The sequence below is a fragment of the Formica exsecta genome, unplaced genomic scaffold, assembly GCF_003651465.1.
Source record: "Formica exsecta isolate Colony F162 unplaced genomic scaffold, ASM365146v1 scaffold120, whole genome shotgun sequence".
Lineage (NCBI taxonomy): Eukaryota > Metazoa > Arthropoda > Insecta > Hymenoptera > Formicidae > Formica > Formica exsecta.
Genome location: NW_021848537.1, coordinates 26,066 through 43,155, shown reverse-complemented (window position 1 = coordinate 43,155; position 17,090 = coordinate 26,066). Strand labels below are relative to the sequence as shown.

The following is a 17,090-nucleotide window of genomic DNA, read 5'->3' as shown; positions in this document are numbered from 1 at the left end:
TAAATTAAGAATTTCATGATATAAAGTTTCCAAAGATACTTTATTAATAATAATTAGATTCTTGATTAATAACAAGATAATATTTCCATATTCGTTACTAAAAAAAATTATACTTTATACCACAGTAATATCTCAGTCATTATATCATTTATATTATTATATTATAAATTATTTTTTAGGAAAAAACCCGATTAATCTAAAATATAATTGATATTCGAAACAATGGCAAAATGTAATATTGGCTTAAAAGCCCACACATTCGCTGAAATTAAATACCTAGATGCTCACGCGCGATTCGCATAAGACGCAGCGATATGCCTTGATTGTAATTCGCAGCGCGACAGACGAGGGATCGTTCAACACAAACACATGATCGACATTGATTACTAGCTGGACTGCCGCCGATCTCGAGCCAGCAGCTGCACCTTCAATCAGCGTATAATGCGTACGATAGGACGACTTCTGGGTTCCCGTTTCAAAAGCAATGAACTTAAAAAAAAAAGATTCTTAGACTCGAAAGACAAGACTCTGTCAAAAAAATTTAAGAAAAGTAGACTTAACATTAAAACGGAAACTGAAATTAAGATTGTAGTAAATCAAGTTGGGATCTCTAAAATTGAATGTGTGTTTGAAATTTCGATTATGACAATGATTTTGTCATCGTTGAAGCAAACGGTTTGTTGAAGTTTTAGCGAGATGTGTTGCGATATTCATTTCTTGCGTCCGCTGTACGTTTCGAAGCAGCCTCTCTCGTATGTGGATGTCTCTTCTCGCAGTTTCATAATAATCCTGCTAGACCGCGTGGACTGGTCCCAGATGAAAAATAGGCGGAACGGATCGCCGTTACTTCTTTCTTGGACGGCTAGAGGAGCATCATTAAAAGGTAGATCGTGGACAGTCATCAAGAAGCGAGAAGCGAGCGCGCCTCTTAGCGAGTGAACAGGCAGCATCGATAACGATACTATGAAACAGCATCGTAAAGCTGCACGTTTACACGCTTATTACGATTAATACTTCACAGTTTGAAAATTTATGCTTTCTTGTTAAAAAAATATGCCGGTTAAAATTTTTGTGTTAAATATTTAATACATTCATGTGTTAATTTAACATATTGCTGTTGTGTTAATTAGACTCAAATGTTAAATTATTAAAACAACTTTAAAAAAAGTGTAAAACTGATACAATGTGAACATATTTTTAATTTTACACAATAGATATGTTCTGTATTATTAGTGACAAGATTTATCTGTCAAAATGTACAGAAAAAAATGTTAATTTTATTCTATAATAGGAGTGAGAGTGACTACAGACCGTCAATAACTTTTTTAATTTTATCGTTAAAAATATATTGATTTTACATAAAATTTATTTCAAATTACTATGAAGTTTGCATTTATTTTGTGTTGAAATATTATAGTATTAGTATCACTATTTAACATATACATATTATGTTAAATTAACACCAAAATTTTTAAGTTAAATTTAAGCCAAATTTTCCAACTATGTTCAATCTATCTTCTTATCATGCAGGAGCTCTTTATTTTTAAACGTAGTGATTAATTATTGAGTTAAAATATCCGCAAACGTGATAAATAAATTATTGTTACATTTCTACTGCTCGGCAAAATAAAGTTTTTCAATTTTTCTTCGCTTTCTCTTTGGTCTTCGCTTTTTCGGATGTCAAACTGTCAATGTAGACCTTCCTCGATTCGTAAACGACATCTACCAGAGTTTTTCTCTGCCAGAAATTCTTCTCCTTCTTCTTAAACAACTTCGCGTATCTCTGCAGTTGCTTGTTTATCAGCTCGGTCAAGTTTTCCAGGTAATTAGAATAATTTCTTTGATTATGGACTTCGACGTCGACGACGTATCGGTTTAGCAATTTTTCGTCATTGTTCTTCATCTTTGAATCAAGATGTCTTACAATCTCGTTTCTGCTCACGTACTTCGTCAGGTTTAAAGCGGGCAGATGATGATGAAATTCCGATGGTATCAAAGTCCTACGTTGCCTCGCATGTGGCAGACAGAATGCTATATCTTCGTCCTCTATTTCTTTCGATTGTTCTACTATCTGGTTTAAAGACACTTCCGGTTCAGATTTTAAGGCGTGCGCACTCAGAAAAGTTTCTCGGAGTTCCTTTCCACGTTTGAATCGACCTGGATCCTTCGACCACCAGGATTCTTTTAGTAGTGTTATTTCTTGCTCCCTTTTCTTATCTTGACAGATCTAACGCGAATATATTTATCAGGAATAAAAGTTTAAAACAAAAATAAAAAGTTTAAAAACACATTAATTCTTTAGTAATTAATTTAGTAATTAACTTTTAAATAACAGATTTTTTTTTTATTAAATCACAACGGACGAACTGTACATACCTCTACAGCATCCCGAGCATCTGTAACAACTTGAAGAATCCAATATGGTGGTTCTAGGGCTTGATTATTGTTTAATTGTTTCGAATCTTTTCTTGCCGTCGATAGATTTGACCTTGACAGATTTGATGATACTTTAATCCCAAATTGCATCTTCGTTTTGAAGTCTTCTGCATTCTTCGTCTTCGCTTGATTCACGACCGCCCATTCGACATCTGTAAGAGGCCAACTGTTGTCAAAAACGAAAGCATCTACATAATAGAGTTTCTTCTCTTCCATTGCATTTCTAAACTCCTCATTAAAGTCTTGGTTTCCTTTTTTGATTTTATAATCTTCGTTCTTGGTTGAGTGTTTTAAGTTTATTAAAGGTAAGAAAATCTTGGAAGCACCTCTCACATCAGCCAAAATGTTCTTTTCTTCATCGGTAACTTTCATTCTGATTTTCGCCAAGTTGTAGGATGTTATCAATCTTATCGAGATGATGCTTCCCGAAGTCGCTCGCAGGATCCATCGCGAGATGCAATTCTTGATGTTCGGAACGTAAGTACCGACTAATTCATCGACCGTGAGCTTGGGAGGTTTGATCTGTTGCTCGCCTGGTTGATAGAGCATTGGTTCCCCCTTCATGGTGATTATGCGAATCGCCCAATCCAGGTCCTTGATACGTTGCTTTTCGTTCCAACCATAAGCAAATACAGTGTAACCGTCCGACAGATATTCATAGCGAGCTGGAGCCACCTGATTCACGATGCGCGTTACTTCGTGTCCGTTTTGATTGTTGAAGACACGCAATGCGACGCGAGGTAGATCGATCAGCAGTTCGAAGGCCGCGAAGACAGTCTCCGCGGGCTTGGTATTCACGATAAATCTGACAATCGGAAACCATTGTTCGTGTCCGACGCTTTCGAGGACACCTTTGAATTCTTGGATATTCAGGACGTGCGCGAAATCCTCGGAATAAGGATAGAAATCGCGCAGACTGTCCTGACGATTGATGAAGTTCCTTAATAACTGACTTGCGATAGACAAATCGAATAAATCAGATATCTTCAAAAGTTCCTTGCGAATCTGCATATGCAGAGCGTGATCGGGATTGTGAAGTTGTTTGTATCTTTTTACAAGAGCCATCCTGAAGAAGAACTGAATTATCGTGGCTGCTTTATTATAATCAGATACATGGCTGCGTGGTATTTTCATGGCCTCTTGTGTTATGAGATCTTGAAGTGTTCTCTGAGTTTTCGAATCATAGTATTCCAGTCTAATATTTGGATTCAGAAAAAAAATCCGCAAAGCGCGAAGGATATTTTCGAGATCGCTATCGGGAACGATTTTTCTGATCAATCGAATTTGTTCTTCTATAAAGGATTGGTGTATCAGTAAAGTAAGATTTTCATCTTCTTTCAAAAGAATATGCTGTGAGCCGGGCATGTAGCTTCGATAGTAATTTTTTAACATTACTGGATAATTATTTGTTCCGAATGATCGATAAGTTTCAGAGAGACTATTACTGATTATTTTCGACATCCATTCGATTCTATCAGACTCTGTGGTCATCAGTTGTTGCACAGTCGCCCGATTTCCGAGATAAAAATCCGTATCAGAAGAAATGATCGCCAGACTGGATTCTGAACGGCGATAAATCCGTAAGAGTTGCCTACCAGCTTTCAATTCTATGACAGTTGACTTATTGCCGAACGTGGAAATAATTATTGTCTGATCCGATTGATTTGATCCAAAAAACCAATTGTATTTTTCCAAGATAAGATAATCCTTCAGATGTGACTCTTTTTTCTTTCTCGGCGCAGCGCAAAAATTAACCAAGAAGAATTTATTCTCCAGAGAGTCGCAGAATAAATACAAAGATTTGTTTCTAGACTTTAAAGTTCTGCTTGTACTATAAATTTCTGCAAATGTTTAGAAAGAAGTATGCATCTCATCTTGCTATATTCATAGAAAAAATCTAATTTATTAAAAATCTAAACTCTAGAGAGAAAAAATCTTTCTCTACAAATCTTTAGAGAGAAAAAATTATGCATCTCATCTTACTATATCCATAGAAAAAAAATCTTAATTTATTAAAAATCTAAATTCTAGAGAGAAAAAATATAATAGTGTAGCTCTGAGAAGCTACCTAAGCAGCACAAAAAATCAAAGACATCTTAAAGATATCTAAAGGACAATTAGATATGTCTTTAAGACGTTTTTAGAGACTGCCTCTAGGGACAGGTGCTGCCTGGGTAAAGTTACTCAATTTATTATACTTATATTTTGACATCAACATGAAATTCACAATGAATATCTGATAACTGACCTACCTGTTTTTTCCTTCTCGACTTTGTTCGTAGCTTTGCGAGTCCCATGGGTTGTCTTCAATATATCCCCCATCACTTGAATCGTGCACCGCAAATACTCCAGCTTATAAAACAAATATACTTCCGTTATGTGTGGTGCCATCATATTAAAGTCAATCCATCGACTGACATCTTCCGTTGCCTCTTTTTCCGTCATGGGCGAATCTGGTGCTCTCTGAGACCTCGTTCTCCACGCAGATTTATCAGACTGCTCGATCTCGTTTGGAAAGCTCGAGTTTCCTGCGGCGTCACTTTCGTCGTAAATGTAGACAACACTCTCGTCGCATTCCTCGAAAGGACTGATCACCCTCAAGTAACGAATCGGAACGAAATAATCGGTGGGATCGATTACATTTTGCGAAATGGCCCATTTTAGCCAGCGATGCAGTTTCCACTTTGCTAATGGCGGTTTTACCTCAAGAAGCAATTTAAGTTTCAAAGCCAATCATAATCCAAATAAAAACATCTGATAAAACAATAAAAAATGTCTTGATACTCTTAATATTCTTTTAATAGATCTTTTTTACAAAAAAATTATTATTTTGATTCTTTTATTGTATGTGTGTGATTTTTGACACTTTTGAGATAGTTGAACTTTTACGTGTTTGGGATCCAGAGAAACGTCGCGTGATTGGACGACGTAAATTACGTGATCCCAGCAAGGTGATAAACCAGATATCGCTTTGTTTCCGAGTTCTCGGGTATCGGCCAAGAGAAGAAATAACGTGATCGGTTGAGGTTTCTCGGCTTCAGGGACTAGCCGCAAAATTTCTCCAGGTCTCCTCGTCTTGTCGGTCATAACGCTATTCGTGGAGCTTTCTATTCGGAAGTATAGATAAATAGAACGCTATATATAGTAATCAAAGCGGCGATCATGAGCATATACGTTTGACACACCTGGACTCGTGTTATCACGAGTAGTTTGCGACGTCCATTCGAAATGCTCAGAATATTTCATTAGAAAGTCCCACTTGTCTTGCGACGATAAATGTGTGACGTCTAGCGTCAAGCAAATCCAGCCTGTGCCATTATTAAGGCACTTATTTATTTAGAATCTTTCGAAACCGCCGATGACGGGTAGCAAATTTTAGAACAAATTTCTCATATTAGAAATTAATAAGAATTTAAAGATATACACTTTGCTCAAAGATTGTGAATGTGTGATTTCAACATCCTCTTTTTTTAATGGCGTCAACGAATGAATGAAGCGACAGATGAATATTGACCTGTTAAACAAGTAATTGGATGGAAGTCGATGATCTCGCGATGTTCCGTCCAGGTCAGCGAAGCAACCTTGAGCAATGCTTTAGCGAGAAGCATTGGCCACAGCTCGAAGTCGTTGGAGGTGCACGGTAAAAGGGGTCTACCGTTTTTATCCACAGGTATGTTATCGTCTACCAGAATACGACGCCAGCATCCCATATGATGTAATCTTACAATATACTTTCCTAAAAAAGATTGCCTGTGATACGTTGATTAAGACAGGGAATTATTGTTTAGATAATTCAATCTATTGTAAAAAAAATTTCTCCCGATACGGTATGAAAAAGGAAAAAGAGAAGAGCAACTATGTTTAAAAGATTTAAAAATTTCTACGATCGTTGCGAGAATATCGTAACCACCATTCGGATTTATCACTGGTCGATGCTGAACGCCCTTTCCAGCCTTGTTCAAGGAATATACGTGCATCCAACCGCACCAGGGCCTGTGGCCATCGGCCCATGTGAAATTTGAGCCTTGCCCGCTAATCTCCAACCCTTCCCGGCCACAATATTGCAAATTCTTGAGCGTAGATATGAACCATCTTATAAACTATTATAGAAATTACCATTATATTATTACTATTTTGTAGCGATTTGTAAGCCGACTTAGAATTAGAGAAATACCTCGCTATGCAGTAAATACTTGTTGTTCATAATTAGATCAGGATATTCCACGGTCGTCGTGTATATCGTCAACGAACTCTGAAGAGTATTCCACATTTGTATAAGAGTAATTAACATTATTACAATCAAACATAAACTCGTTACATTTTAAAGTTTAAAAATCATAATGTGTGTATTAATTTAAGAAATGCGTATTATATCTAAAATGCGTAAGTAAAAGTACAGTCAAACGCTGTAAATCCTTCGCTCTTATCCATCGGTCAGGTTTCAAGGATGGTGGCATTGTGACATATTCTGTATCCAGGAATAATCCATCGGGACTATCTTTGGGGGCTCCCCACTTTTCGTTGTTCAGATCGGAATCCTTCCATTCCGGCCACGATGCATTTGCGATATCAGATTGATAATAATTTCTAGATTTTTCTGACATATTGGATGGGAAGATATCGTAAAAAGAATGATATATAAAGCGGCATATTCAGACGACATATATATACAGGGTGTTCGGTAAAGATTGTGCCAACGCTCGTGAGCGGGTAGAGCACAGTAATCTGAACAGAGAAGTCCTGTAACATTTTTTTATATAACGCGTAATAAAGGAATTATTATTGAGTAAAGTCTGGCCAATCAGCGCCAACCTTTAGCCGGGCGCACGTCAGTGAGCCCGCGCTGTGAAGTGTGCGCCGCCGCATACTATCAGGCGGGCGGCTCACCAACGTGCGTCCGGCTAAAAATCGGCGCTAATTGACCAGATTTTACTCAATAATAACTCCTTTATTAAGCGTTATATAAAAAAATGTTACAGGACTTTTCTGTTCAGTTTACTGTGCTCTAGCCGCTCACGAGCGTTGGCACAATCTTTACCGGACACCCTGTATATATCATATATATGGAGTAAATATTAATATAAATTAAATAATAATATTAATATCTATTTTTTGGAAAAAGTAAATATTTATTGATTCTTTATATATTATAACATTATTATATGGACAGAATGGAATGTATAGTTATACCTCCAGTAATTGTAAATCAAAAACTCGATTAGAAGAACCTATATTCTTATGCCTATTGTAACAAATATTCGTTATAAAAAAATAAGATAAAATTAATTATATAGTCTAAAATATTCTAAGAAATATTCTAAAAAATAATTGGTAAAAATTCTACGAAAGTCCTACATCAGCGTGATTTATTTGTCATTTAATAGTCTCAGCAATATTTTTAGCCCCTTTTCTAATCGATAAAATCAAAGTTATTCCATGTATATACACAATTTCTTTTTAATTATTATTTTATAACAATATATAGGATAAGACAAGCAGGAAAGAGATGAAATTTCATCGTAGAAGCGATAGTCATTCTGATGTCATGGGACACTCAATAAAGCGCGATCGTAAATAAAGTAGTGTGCACCTACCATGTTATTCGCACGAGGGATGCCCTATAGGCATGGCGTTAAACGTTACCAATCCTACGAATGCACGGGTAGATTGCAGTTTTGCGATTGTATATGCGAGCACGCAAATAGCGTTGCAACAGGTGTAACTGACAGAACGACTTCTGCGTGATTTTGCCTCTTGCATTAGTTAACGTTGATAATATAAGTTAAACAATATTCCTATGATTTTGTACATAGACTGCCTTATGTTCGGTGCGGCATTCGTGCTCGATCACTATTTGACAAGTGGTTACAGTTTCACAAACCTGCGATTGTTTATGTTGGGTTGGAGTTATACTTGCCAAATTGATTCTTCCTCAAATAATTTTTAATACGAGAAATGTCGACCAACTAGAGATTAACGCGATTATATTTAATACTTTTGAGTGTTTAAAATTTCTGCTAATTTGATTCATTTTTTAATATAATTTTTGTAGTTATGTGTCGTCAACCATTAATTAATAACGTTCTTGATATATCTAATCTATACATCTAACACAATGATAGATGTCTTAAACATTTATTGTATTTATGTAACATAATTTCATGAAGTACAAATTCAAAAAGCTCTTAATAAGTATCTATATGTATTATATAAATACATACAAAAATTTGTAATTAATTGTAAGTATGTTTTTAATCAAACATTGAAAATAATCAAATTATTTCTATTTGTAAATTAATCGTTGACTATAAATACCGTTTCAAATGATATATGTAGTAAAAAATTTTCTAATATTTTAAATTTTATAAAATTTGATCGGGTATCATATTTTGAAAGGCAGATATTGACAGCATTGTACCAAAATAAATTTAAGAAAATTGATTTTTATTAGAATTCATATAATAAACAAAAAAGTGCACCTTCTCTTCGTCGCAAATAACTGAAAAATATATAAAGTATGCAGGGTGAACATATTATGATGCCAATTTTATGATGTTCTTTCCTCTTTCTAGCTAAAAATCCGTTTCGCGCAATATCTATTCTAAACGAAATTAAGACATCCGCTTGTAATACATCTATTCATGCTAATTTATACATTAAGAGATATATCTCTAATATATGTACATAAATGATCAACTATGTACTTGGTGCATCAAGGGCAATGTCTGGAACGAAGCGGCGCTGATAGCCGAGCTTGCATGGTCGATCGTGAAAGCGCACATATGGGCGCTATATATATATATATATATATATATATATATAGCAAAAAATGCTCAGTATCGATCGATTCGGTAATTAGTATATTTGCACTTTTGCACTTTTGTTGAACCAATTATCAACTTATATTATTATCAATATTTCTTTTCTCTTTTGGCGCGCGCGTAAATAACATCGCGGTTCGTCGTATATATAGCAAAAAATGCTCAGTATCGATCGATTCGGTAATTAGTATATCACTATTCTTGCACTTTTGTTGAACCAATTATCAACTTATATTATTATCAATATTTCTTTTCTCTTTTGGCGCGCGCGTAAATAACATCGTTGCCATTCGGTTCGTCGCTAACAATAAATCGACATTTTAATCAGCATGGAATTGCTCATTCACAATTATATACACATTTGATCGTTAGAACAGATGACACGCCAAAGCTATATGTGTTCTCCACATTTGTTAATAATTTAGATCCATAAATGTGAGTCTGTTTAGATAATAATAGATATAGTGTTACAACAAATAAAAGAAATTTTTTTCAATGTTCCATAATTTTAATTAAAATGGAAAGATATACTTTGGAGAAAGCTACCTCAATAATTTTGCGAAAGATAAATAGGATGAATTAAGCTTAATACTTGGTCAATTGTAAATAGATATAGATCTTCGCCAATAATAATTACTTTGTTACAATAACCAATTTTTCACAGGAATAATGTTATTTGTATAATAAATATAGAGATTCATTTATAATAAACTTTTTTTTTCCCCCTCTTTCAACAGATTAATTTTTTAGCACATTGAAAATCTTTGGCACTGATATTCATTAGGAGTTTTTGTCCTATTAAATGTATAAGCAAAAATAATATTCACACATTATTATCCTTCTTTTTCATGTATAAAGATTCGTAATTTCCCCTCTCTCTCTATCTAAATCTTTTAAAAAATATTTTATCCAGCAGAGAGAGAGTAGTTAGGTATCTTATATGCGAGAGTGAATCAAGTAGTAAGATGTATTTGTGTTCATAGAATCGATGCAATTGATAATACTTTTTCTCATTGACTATACACTAATAATAATAAAGATGAAAAAGATACAAAACTTTTGTGAATGAAAAAGAATCTTACGTGAAAGTAGATTTTAAAAAGCTTTGGAAATTGAAGATAACATGGCTTGAAGTAACATGGCTTTGACTATAACCAAAAACTCGTGAATTCATCTATTTTTTAACTCTTTCTCGCTCGATTTGTTTTGGTGTTATTCATTCATAATTGTTTAGCAACTAAGAGAGCTATCTAAGATAGTGAAACTTGGCGATATACGAACATCTTTCTCATCCACTGTGTAACATTTAAGCACAATATATTAAAAAAAAATAATAATCTTGCTCTCTCGTCCCTTATATATTGAAGTAAATTGAAAAATATGCACAAAAAAACATATATATATATATAAAATAATAAACCTATGATCTTTCTCTTGAGGATGTGCGAACATTAAAAGGCCCTCCGCGTTTATCATGAACGAATGTCCGAAAATAATTCGCACCCTCAAACTGGCAGTGTTTGAGAAACCTGTTTTGCGCGCGCAATTATACATATAGCTCTGTGTAAAACAGGTATTATAAAATTCTTGATAATACTAAAACCGGTGCTAGTTATACTGGTGTGTCACATAAATTGTCGAGGTCATAGAGATCTGCAAATGCATTACATGTAACATTTTCACGATTTCCTTTTTACGTTGACAAATAACTTATATATCGAACATAGCTCTCATTTCATTTAGTTTACTCAATCGACCAAATAGCCAGATACTAACGGCAGTTATCACTAGACGGTCAAAATTAAAAAGTTGTTCATTATTGCATTGTCCTATAATGCTTTCACACAACTGATACTTTTAGCACAGTCGCTAAGCTATAGAATATTGATTATCATTTACTTATCAATTACTTACTGTTGCAGACGTGACAGTCTACACGAATACACAGTTAAGTCTATCTGAACGGAATCAAAGACCTGAGTGCAAAAATCGGACGAATCCGTTATTTCGATATTTCTCAAACTTGAGTCTAAAAGAAAAAAGAAGAAAAAAAAAGAAATCTTGGATGAGGAAAAAAAAGTATAGAATCTTAAAGAAAGTAGTTTTGAGTGTGACAAATATCAAAGGTACTCTTGTCCAACTATCAGTACAGCTGCTTGAATGTACGTTTAAAACTATGAAATATTTTCTATTTAATTCTTTTAACTTCCTCTCTAACACTTAAAAGAATGTTTTCGCACTTTGGATTAGCGTTGTTTGGTTTTCACAACGAAACATTTTGAATCGTTTTTTTGAATCAGAACCAAGCTATTCACATAGTATCTTTTTCTATTAAGTAATCAAGATAATAGAACTGCGCGGCGATGAGTAAACGAACAGGAGAGAAATCAATAATCGAGGATAGATAGGTAAATAAGGCGAAAGAATTCAGCACAAATGGAACGTATCGTGAAGATTTAAGTCACCGTTTGCTTTAGCGGATTTAGCATGCTTTGCCAGGTCCGGATGCTCTTTGATCCTCCATCCGTCCGGCTTGAAGTCTTTGAATTAGGGCGAATAGATCTTCCTCGGGCACAGTGGAGCCCGACTGAGCGTTTCCGTTGGTTCTTCGACCTCTCTCCTCCTCGGCATCTTGCAACGTTGACGCAGCTGGTAGAGGACTCCGTTGGTCCTCTAAACGTGAACTCTGAAAGCAAATTTATGATTCTTGGTACAAAATGTTTTTCTCAATAAGATATGTCGCTAATATTACATATGTTTCAATATGCGCATCATATGCATAAGAAAAAAAAAAGATATAAATATGAAATATGATTCCTGACAGTGTGCAATGAAACATTGCAATAAAGCAATAAAAATTTCTATGTGTTAGTTTAAATCGTCAACCTGGCATCTGACAAGCATCTCGATGAAGGAATCGTCCGCATCCTGATTGGTGTTCAATCCAGGCAGGTAAGGTAACGTCACTCGTTGCTCGTCCATTCGTTTGCTTTGCATTCCAGCGATTAATTCTAGCAAATCCTCGCTATCTCTGCAAATAAGATATTCATTAGTTATCAAAATGTAAAGCAATAAGTGCCCCGAATATGTCTTAATAGCACGCTATCTAAGATAAAATATTTTCACGTACTTATCCTCCATATCGGATACTTCTGACGTAATCGTTCGGTACTTCGAATTGTGCTTCGTGTTGAGCGCGCAACGTTGATCATCCATTCTACCTGACTGAAACCGGGAGAGCAAATCGAAGAAGTTATCTTCTTCCTGAGATGGTTGCGATGCGACGTTGTTGCCTTTGTCCGATACGATTTCTGATTTATCTTTTTGCTTTGTATCAGGTGTGAGCTAATGAAACACACCAAATTATTAATGTTTTACTATTTAGTAAGTAAAATTATATATTTCAAGTAAAATTAATTTTAATTTTTATATAATTCTTAATCAGTAATGCTTTATACAATACCTCTTGATATAAATATATAGTTAAATTAATTATATAATGAAAGAAGAAAATATTGAATGAAAATGAATTGTTATAATTATAAACCGACTTGTTTCATTGTAATCTTACTATAGCACGATTCTTAAACTAAAGAAAAATTATGCAAACCTTTATGAGATCGAGATTGTCCATGCTTTGTCGTCTGAGCCTGTACCTGCATGGTGTAGTTGTCGGGATGTTTGATATTGTATTTGCAGATAGTTTTTGCATGTTCAGATTCTCCTTGTTGCTCTCTTGCTGACTCTTTTCCAGGCCAAGAATTTTGTGTAAATCGTCAATGTTCATCTGCGCGGTAGCTTGACCCATTTCATCTTCCAACTCCTTCGAGATATGTAGATGCAGATTCGCATAGTGCAGCGCTTTTTCGTGATTGCCCATTGCAGCATAGGCGTTGCCTAGTGACCAGCAGGCGCGTCCTTCGCCAATACGATCTTTTAATTGTTGAGCTATACTCAGATGCCACAGATGGTATTCGATGGCCGCCGAGTAGTCGCGTAGAAGGGTATATGTGTTGCCTAGGGAATAACATGCTTGCGCTTCTACCTCGCGATCGCCCAACTCTTGCGCGAGGGCTAAAGTCCTCCTAAAAATTGAGCAATTTTTCTGTGTATTCAGATATCAAAATGCATAATTAATTCGATGAAGTTGTAATATTTACTTATAATGTTGCGCGGCTTTCTCGAATTCGCCCAGAAATATGTGTGAATTCCCCAGATTACTGTTGGCTCTCCTCTCGGCCGGTTTGTCGCCAAATTCTCTGGCAATTTTTAAACGTTCATTGTGATAGTAAATGGCCTGTTGGAAATCGCCCAGCAAGTAAAACGTATTGCCCAAATTGCCGCACGCTCTGCCTTGCGCTGCAGAATCTTCCAGTTCTCTCACCAGCTCCAAATTTTCTCTATGAAAAGAGGGAAAAGTGTTAATAACATCATGATTAATGTATAATTCAAAATTAATGGAAAATAATTATAGAATAATTGAGATCTTACTCATAATAGCGTACAGCCTGTTGCAAGCACTGCCGAACATCTTCAGAAAACTCTCCTGGGTCCTGATTACCTATTCGACCTGCTTGTTTGCCCTTAGCGTGATATACATTTCCCAAATTGTATAGAGCTCTTCCCTCGCTAAGCTGCGCATTACAAAATCATAGAGAAATATAACATGAAATAATAAGAATAAATAAATAATTTATGGAAAATACAATCTCAGTTTTTGTAACAAATGCTCTAATTTTTTATTTTTCTATTAAAATCGAATAATTTCAATTTCTTGCAAAAAGTGATTGACTTAAAAATAATTTTGAAGAATACCTTATCTCCAATCTCTCTAGAGATCTCCAGATGCCTTTTGCAGCATATCATGGCTTCGTCAAACTTGCCCATAACTTTCAGTGTATTGCCCAAATTTCCGCTAGACTTGGCTTCGCCCAGTTTGTCACCCATGTTCCTGGCAAGTGTCAGATCCAACTTGTGATACTGCATTGCCTTAACGTAGTCACTCAGATAGAAGTACGCGTTGCCTAGCTGGCTGTAGATTGCGCTTAGTATCCGCAAATCATCTGTGCCAGCTTGAATCGCTGCCTGGAAGAATGCTACACCAGATTTGCAGTCACCAGCCTTGCATAAGCGTTCGCCCTCCAGTGCCAGTTCTAGGCACATGTTCCATCTCTCGTTATTCTGATAAACATCGTAAAATATCATATTACACAGTATTATCTTTTATGAAAAAAATTTTAATAGCGTATATCCACTCCGGAATACAAATTTGTTATACATAGCCGGTGTGAATGCGTGCAGAAACAGAAAAAAAAAATTAATTCGGCAGAGGTGTGAGTCACGCGTGGGAGGATCAACGACGTTGATGAGATGTTGATTTACTCACTTGTCCCTCGGACGAGAGATTCTCCGCGCTGGCGCTCAGAGACATCCTATAACTCGTTATGTCTCTTTTTTTTTCCTCACAATCAAACGTAATTATTCAAGCGTCGAATATTAGAATGTGCGTGGCTATTAACTTGCAAAGTGATGGTGATTGATGCTCGCATGATATTCGAGAGTACTCCGATTATAAAGGAAGTATCTCTATCTTATAATCGCGTCATTCTCCACCTCCTCCTCCCACGAGTATATCCCACGGATTTTTTTTATCTTCCCGAAGCAAAGCCTCTCGACGCGAAGCTATTGATGCCAGAAGCCATTGAGTAAAGAATAACAGGAGGGAGCATTTGGTATTAGGCCGATATTACATTTGTCGTACGACAAACTTCTTAAGCGCATTGATTAGCTAATTTCTAGCCAGTAAGTAATTTGATAACAAATTGTTGCCAAATTGGCATCAAATTCGCTCAAAACTTGGTAACAAATCCAGTGCCATCTGTGTCCGCATTAAGCTTGTGTTTTGGTGACAAAGCTTGCTGACATAACCTGACAGCAAATTGGCCGCGTTCAGCAGAGAAAGCGCTGAGTTATCGTCTTGTCAACACTTGACGTTGATTCGTTGGTTCTAGGCTTCCCGCGAGAGGTCTCCACCGTCACTCCTGTCGACCCTTAAGCGAGCGGACGAAAGTATATATATAAGTAGATGCTCAAGATGGCCGCTCAGGGACGAATTGCAGCATAACCTTAGAACATATATAAATGGAAGGGGAATAGCAGGCTGAAAAGCATAGACATAAGTGAGTGGATGTAGCACGGACATGAACCAATCGGCTGTTTTATCGGCTCCGAAAGTGGATGTGGCCATGTAGTTCCAGGCGGCGTAAAATGGATGTACGTGACGCTAGTGTACGACCTAGAAAAAGCGTTACACGAAAAACGGCAGCGTGGCGACTCTCATTCTTCTCTCTGCTATACATATACGAATATTCAAGATGGCGACAAAATGGTCCAAATTATTCCATTTGGCAAACCTGGCCACATAGGGAACATTTTTCGTGACCAACTTTTTTCCTTTCTACACTATTGAGATAACTCTCCTTAAGCCCGTATCAGACTACGCATTGAAAATTGAAAATTGAAAATTAAAGATTGAAATTTGACTAATCAGGACAAAAGGGACTAAAATTTCTTCAATCTTCAATACGTAGTCTGATACGGAGCTTAGAACATATATAAATGGAAGGGGAATAGCAGGCTGAAAAGTGTCGAAGGAAGTGAGAAAGAAATCGTAGTTGCCTCTCTCTTGTGAGTAACTACACATACAAGCATCGTGTCTGTAGTATACATACTTTTGTGTACCACACATGGCCGCGCATGCGCACTTTTGAGCAAAGTAACTCACAAGAGAGAGGCTTGCACGTGGCGTTACCACAGTATATACAGTAGCGCAACTCCCTGTCGGCACCTTTGATGTTAGTGTTGGCCAAAACGGAGTGCGCATGCGCGAAATAAGTAAGTAGGTCGGTAACGCCATCTAAACTTCTCTCTCGCTCACTCTCGTTTTTTGTTCTCTCTCTAACTCATTGATACATATATATAGCAATAAATAATAATCAAAAATAATGTATTTTAATAAAAAATATATACAGATAAATTGTAAGTTCCGACTGACAACGTGTCGGGTTCGGACGTGTTTTTGCGTGCTGCGTATGTCCTTTGTCTGGACCTTTTTTTGGACTCCCTCCTCTCTTAGAGGAGTTTTGCTTATATTCTACAAACCCATAAGAAACAATGGTGTATGGGCGACTAATGCCCAACCAGCCATAAAAGAAAGAAGAAGAAGAAGAAGAACATCATTCTGATATCACGTGACATGCCATGAACAATCAAGTATTACGTCTCGACCATAGACATAGTATATCTAGACCGAGCGTTTGCCTTTATTTAAGGAGTGGGGGTAAAGATGCACGTAGAAAAGGACATACTCTGTTTCGTGCCCCTTGCGTTCTCTCTCACTCGCATGTAGCATAGCGAAAGAGTACGCTACAGAGTACGAAACAGAGTATGTCCTTTTCTACGTGCACCTTGGCCCCCACTTCTCAACACTCGGTCTAGATATACTATGTCTATGGTCTCGACAATACCTTTCCAAAGTTAGCCCCCCCACTTTGACTTTTGGGAATTTTCTTTTTATCAATGGATTGCTGGGTGATTAGTAATGTTTGGTATCGCATTAAAAAAGTTTGGTAGTTTCCCGTTTTTTGACAAAATCGTAAACAAATTTTTGACCTTTTTTTAGCCCCCCACTTTGACTTTTTGAAATTTTTTTTTTACCAATCGTCAATGGTTGATTGCTAATGTTTGATATCGCATTCAAAACGTTTGGTAATTTCCCGTTTATCTAAAAAAAAATCAAACAAATTTTTAACTTTTTCTTAGACCCTCTCCCCC

At 36.2% G+C, this 17,090-nt stretch overlaps 2 protein-coding genes across 3 annotated transcripts; both read right to left on the bottom strand.

The window, feature by feature from the left end:
- Window positions 1–1,636: 1,636 nt before the first annotated feature.
- On the bottom strand, window positions 1,637–7,064 carry LOC115241945 (androglobin-like). Its single transcript, XM_029817931.1, has 9 exons — window positions 6,834–7,064; window positions 6,611–6,688; window positions 6,347–6,536; window positions 5,951–6,172; window positions 5,622–5,744; window positions 5,263–5,543; window positions 4,689–5,139; window positions 2,377–4,277; window positions 1,637–2,227 (listed from the first exon to the last, which is right to left on the bottom strand). The coding sequence occupies exons 1-9, from the start codon at window positions 7,038–7,040 to the stop codon at window positions 1,637–1,639; spliced, it is 4,044 nt and encodes a 1,347-aa protein (XP_029673791.1). The 5' UTR covers window positions 7,041–7,064.
- Window positions 7,065–9,406: 2,342 nt separating this feature from the next.
- LOC115242740 (G-protein-signaling modulator 2) lies at window positions 9,407–14,963 on the bottom strand. Of its 2 annotated transcripts, XM_029819275.1 has the most exons (9): window positions 14,644–14,963; window positions 14,073–14,438; window positions 13,749–13,891; window positions 13,418–13,657; window positions 12,868–13,342; window positions 12,388–12,602; window positions 12,144–12,288; window positions 11,723–11,943; window positions 9,407–11,286 (listed from the first exon to the last, which is right to left on the bottom strand). In XM_029819275.1, exons 1-8 carry the CDS (start codon window positions 14,686–14,688, stop codon window positions 11,740–11,742), a joined length of 1,833 nt encoding a protein of 610 aa, XP_029675135.1. In that variant the 5' UTR covers window positions 14,689–14,963; the 3' UTR covers window positions 9,407–11,286; window positions 11,723–11,739. The 2 variants fall into 2 exon arrangements, with proteins under 2 accessions (XP_029675135.1, XP_029675127.1); XM_029819267.1 differs by lacking the exon at window positions 9,407–11,286 and having other exon boundaries at window positions 11,293–11,943.
- Between the last annotated feature and the right edge of the window lie 2,127 nt (window positions 14,964–17,090).

Coding starts and splice junctions, on each gene's coding strand:
- LOC115242740 (XM_029819275.1), bottom strand. CDS start 14,688: ATGTCTCTGAGCGCCAGCGCGGAGAATCTCTCGTCCGAGGGACAA. Junction 12,603..12,867: donor ACAATCTCGATCTCATAAAG/GTTTGCATAATT, acceptor GTGTTTCATTAG/CTCACACCTGATACAAAGCA. Junction 11,944..12,143: donor AGATGCTTGTCAGATGCCAG/GTTGACGATTTA, acceptor ATTTGCTTTCAG/AGTTCACGTTTAGAGGACCA.
- LOC115241945 (XM_029817931.1), bottom strand. CDS start 7,040: ATGTCAGAAAAATCTAGAAATTATTATCAATCTGATATCGCAAATGCA. Junction 6,537..6,610: donor AGTATTTACTGCATAGCGAG/GTATTTCTCTAA, acceptor TTTCTATAATAG/TTTATAAGATGGTTCATATC. Junction 5,544..5,621: donor TCGTGATAACACGAGTCCAG/GTGTGTCAAACG, acceptor ACTTCCGAATAG/AAAGCTCCACGAATAGCGTT.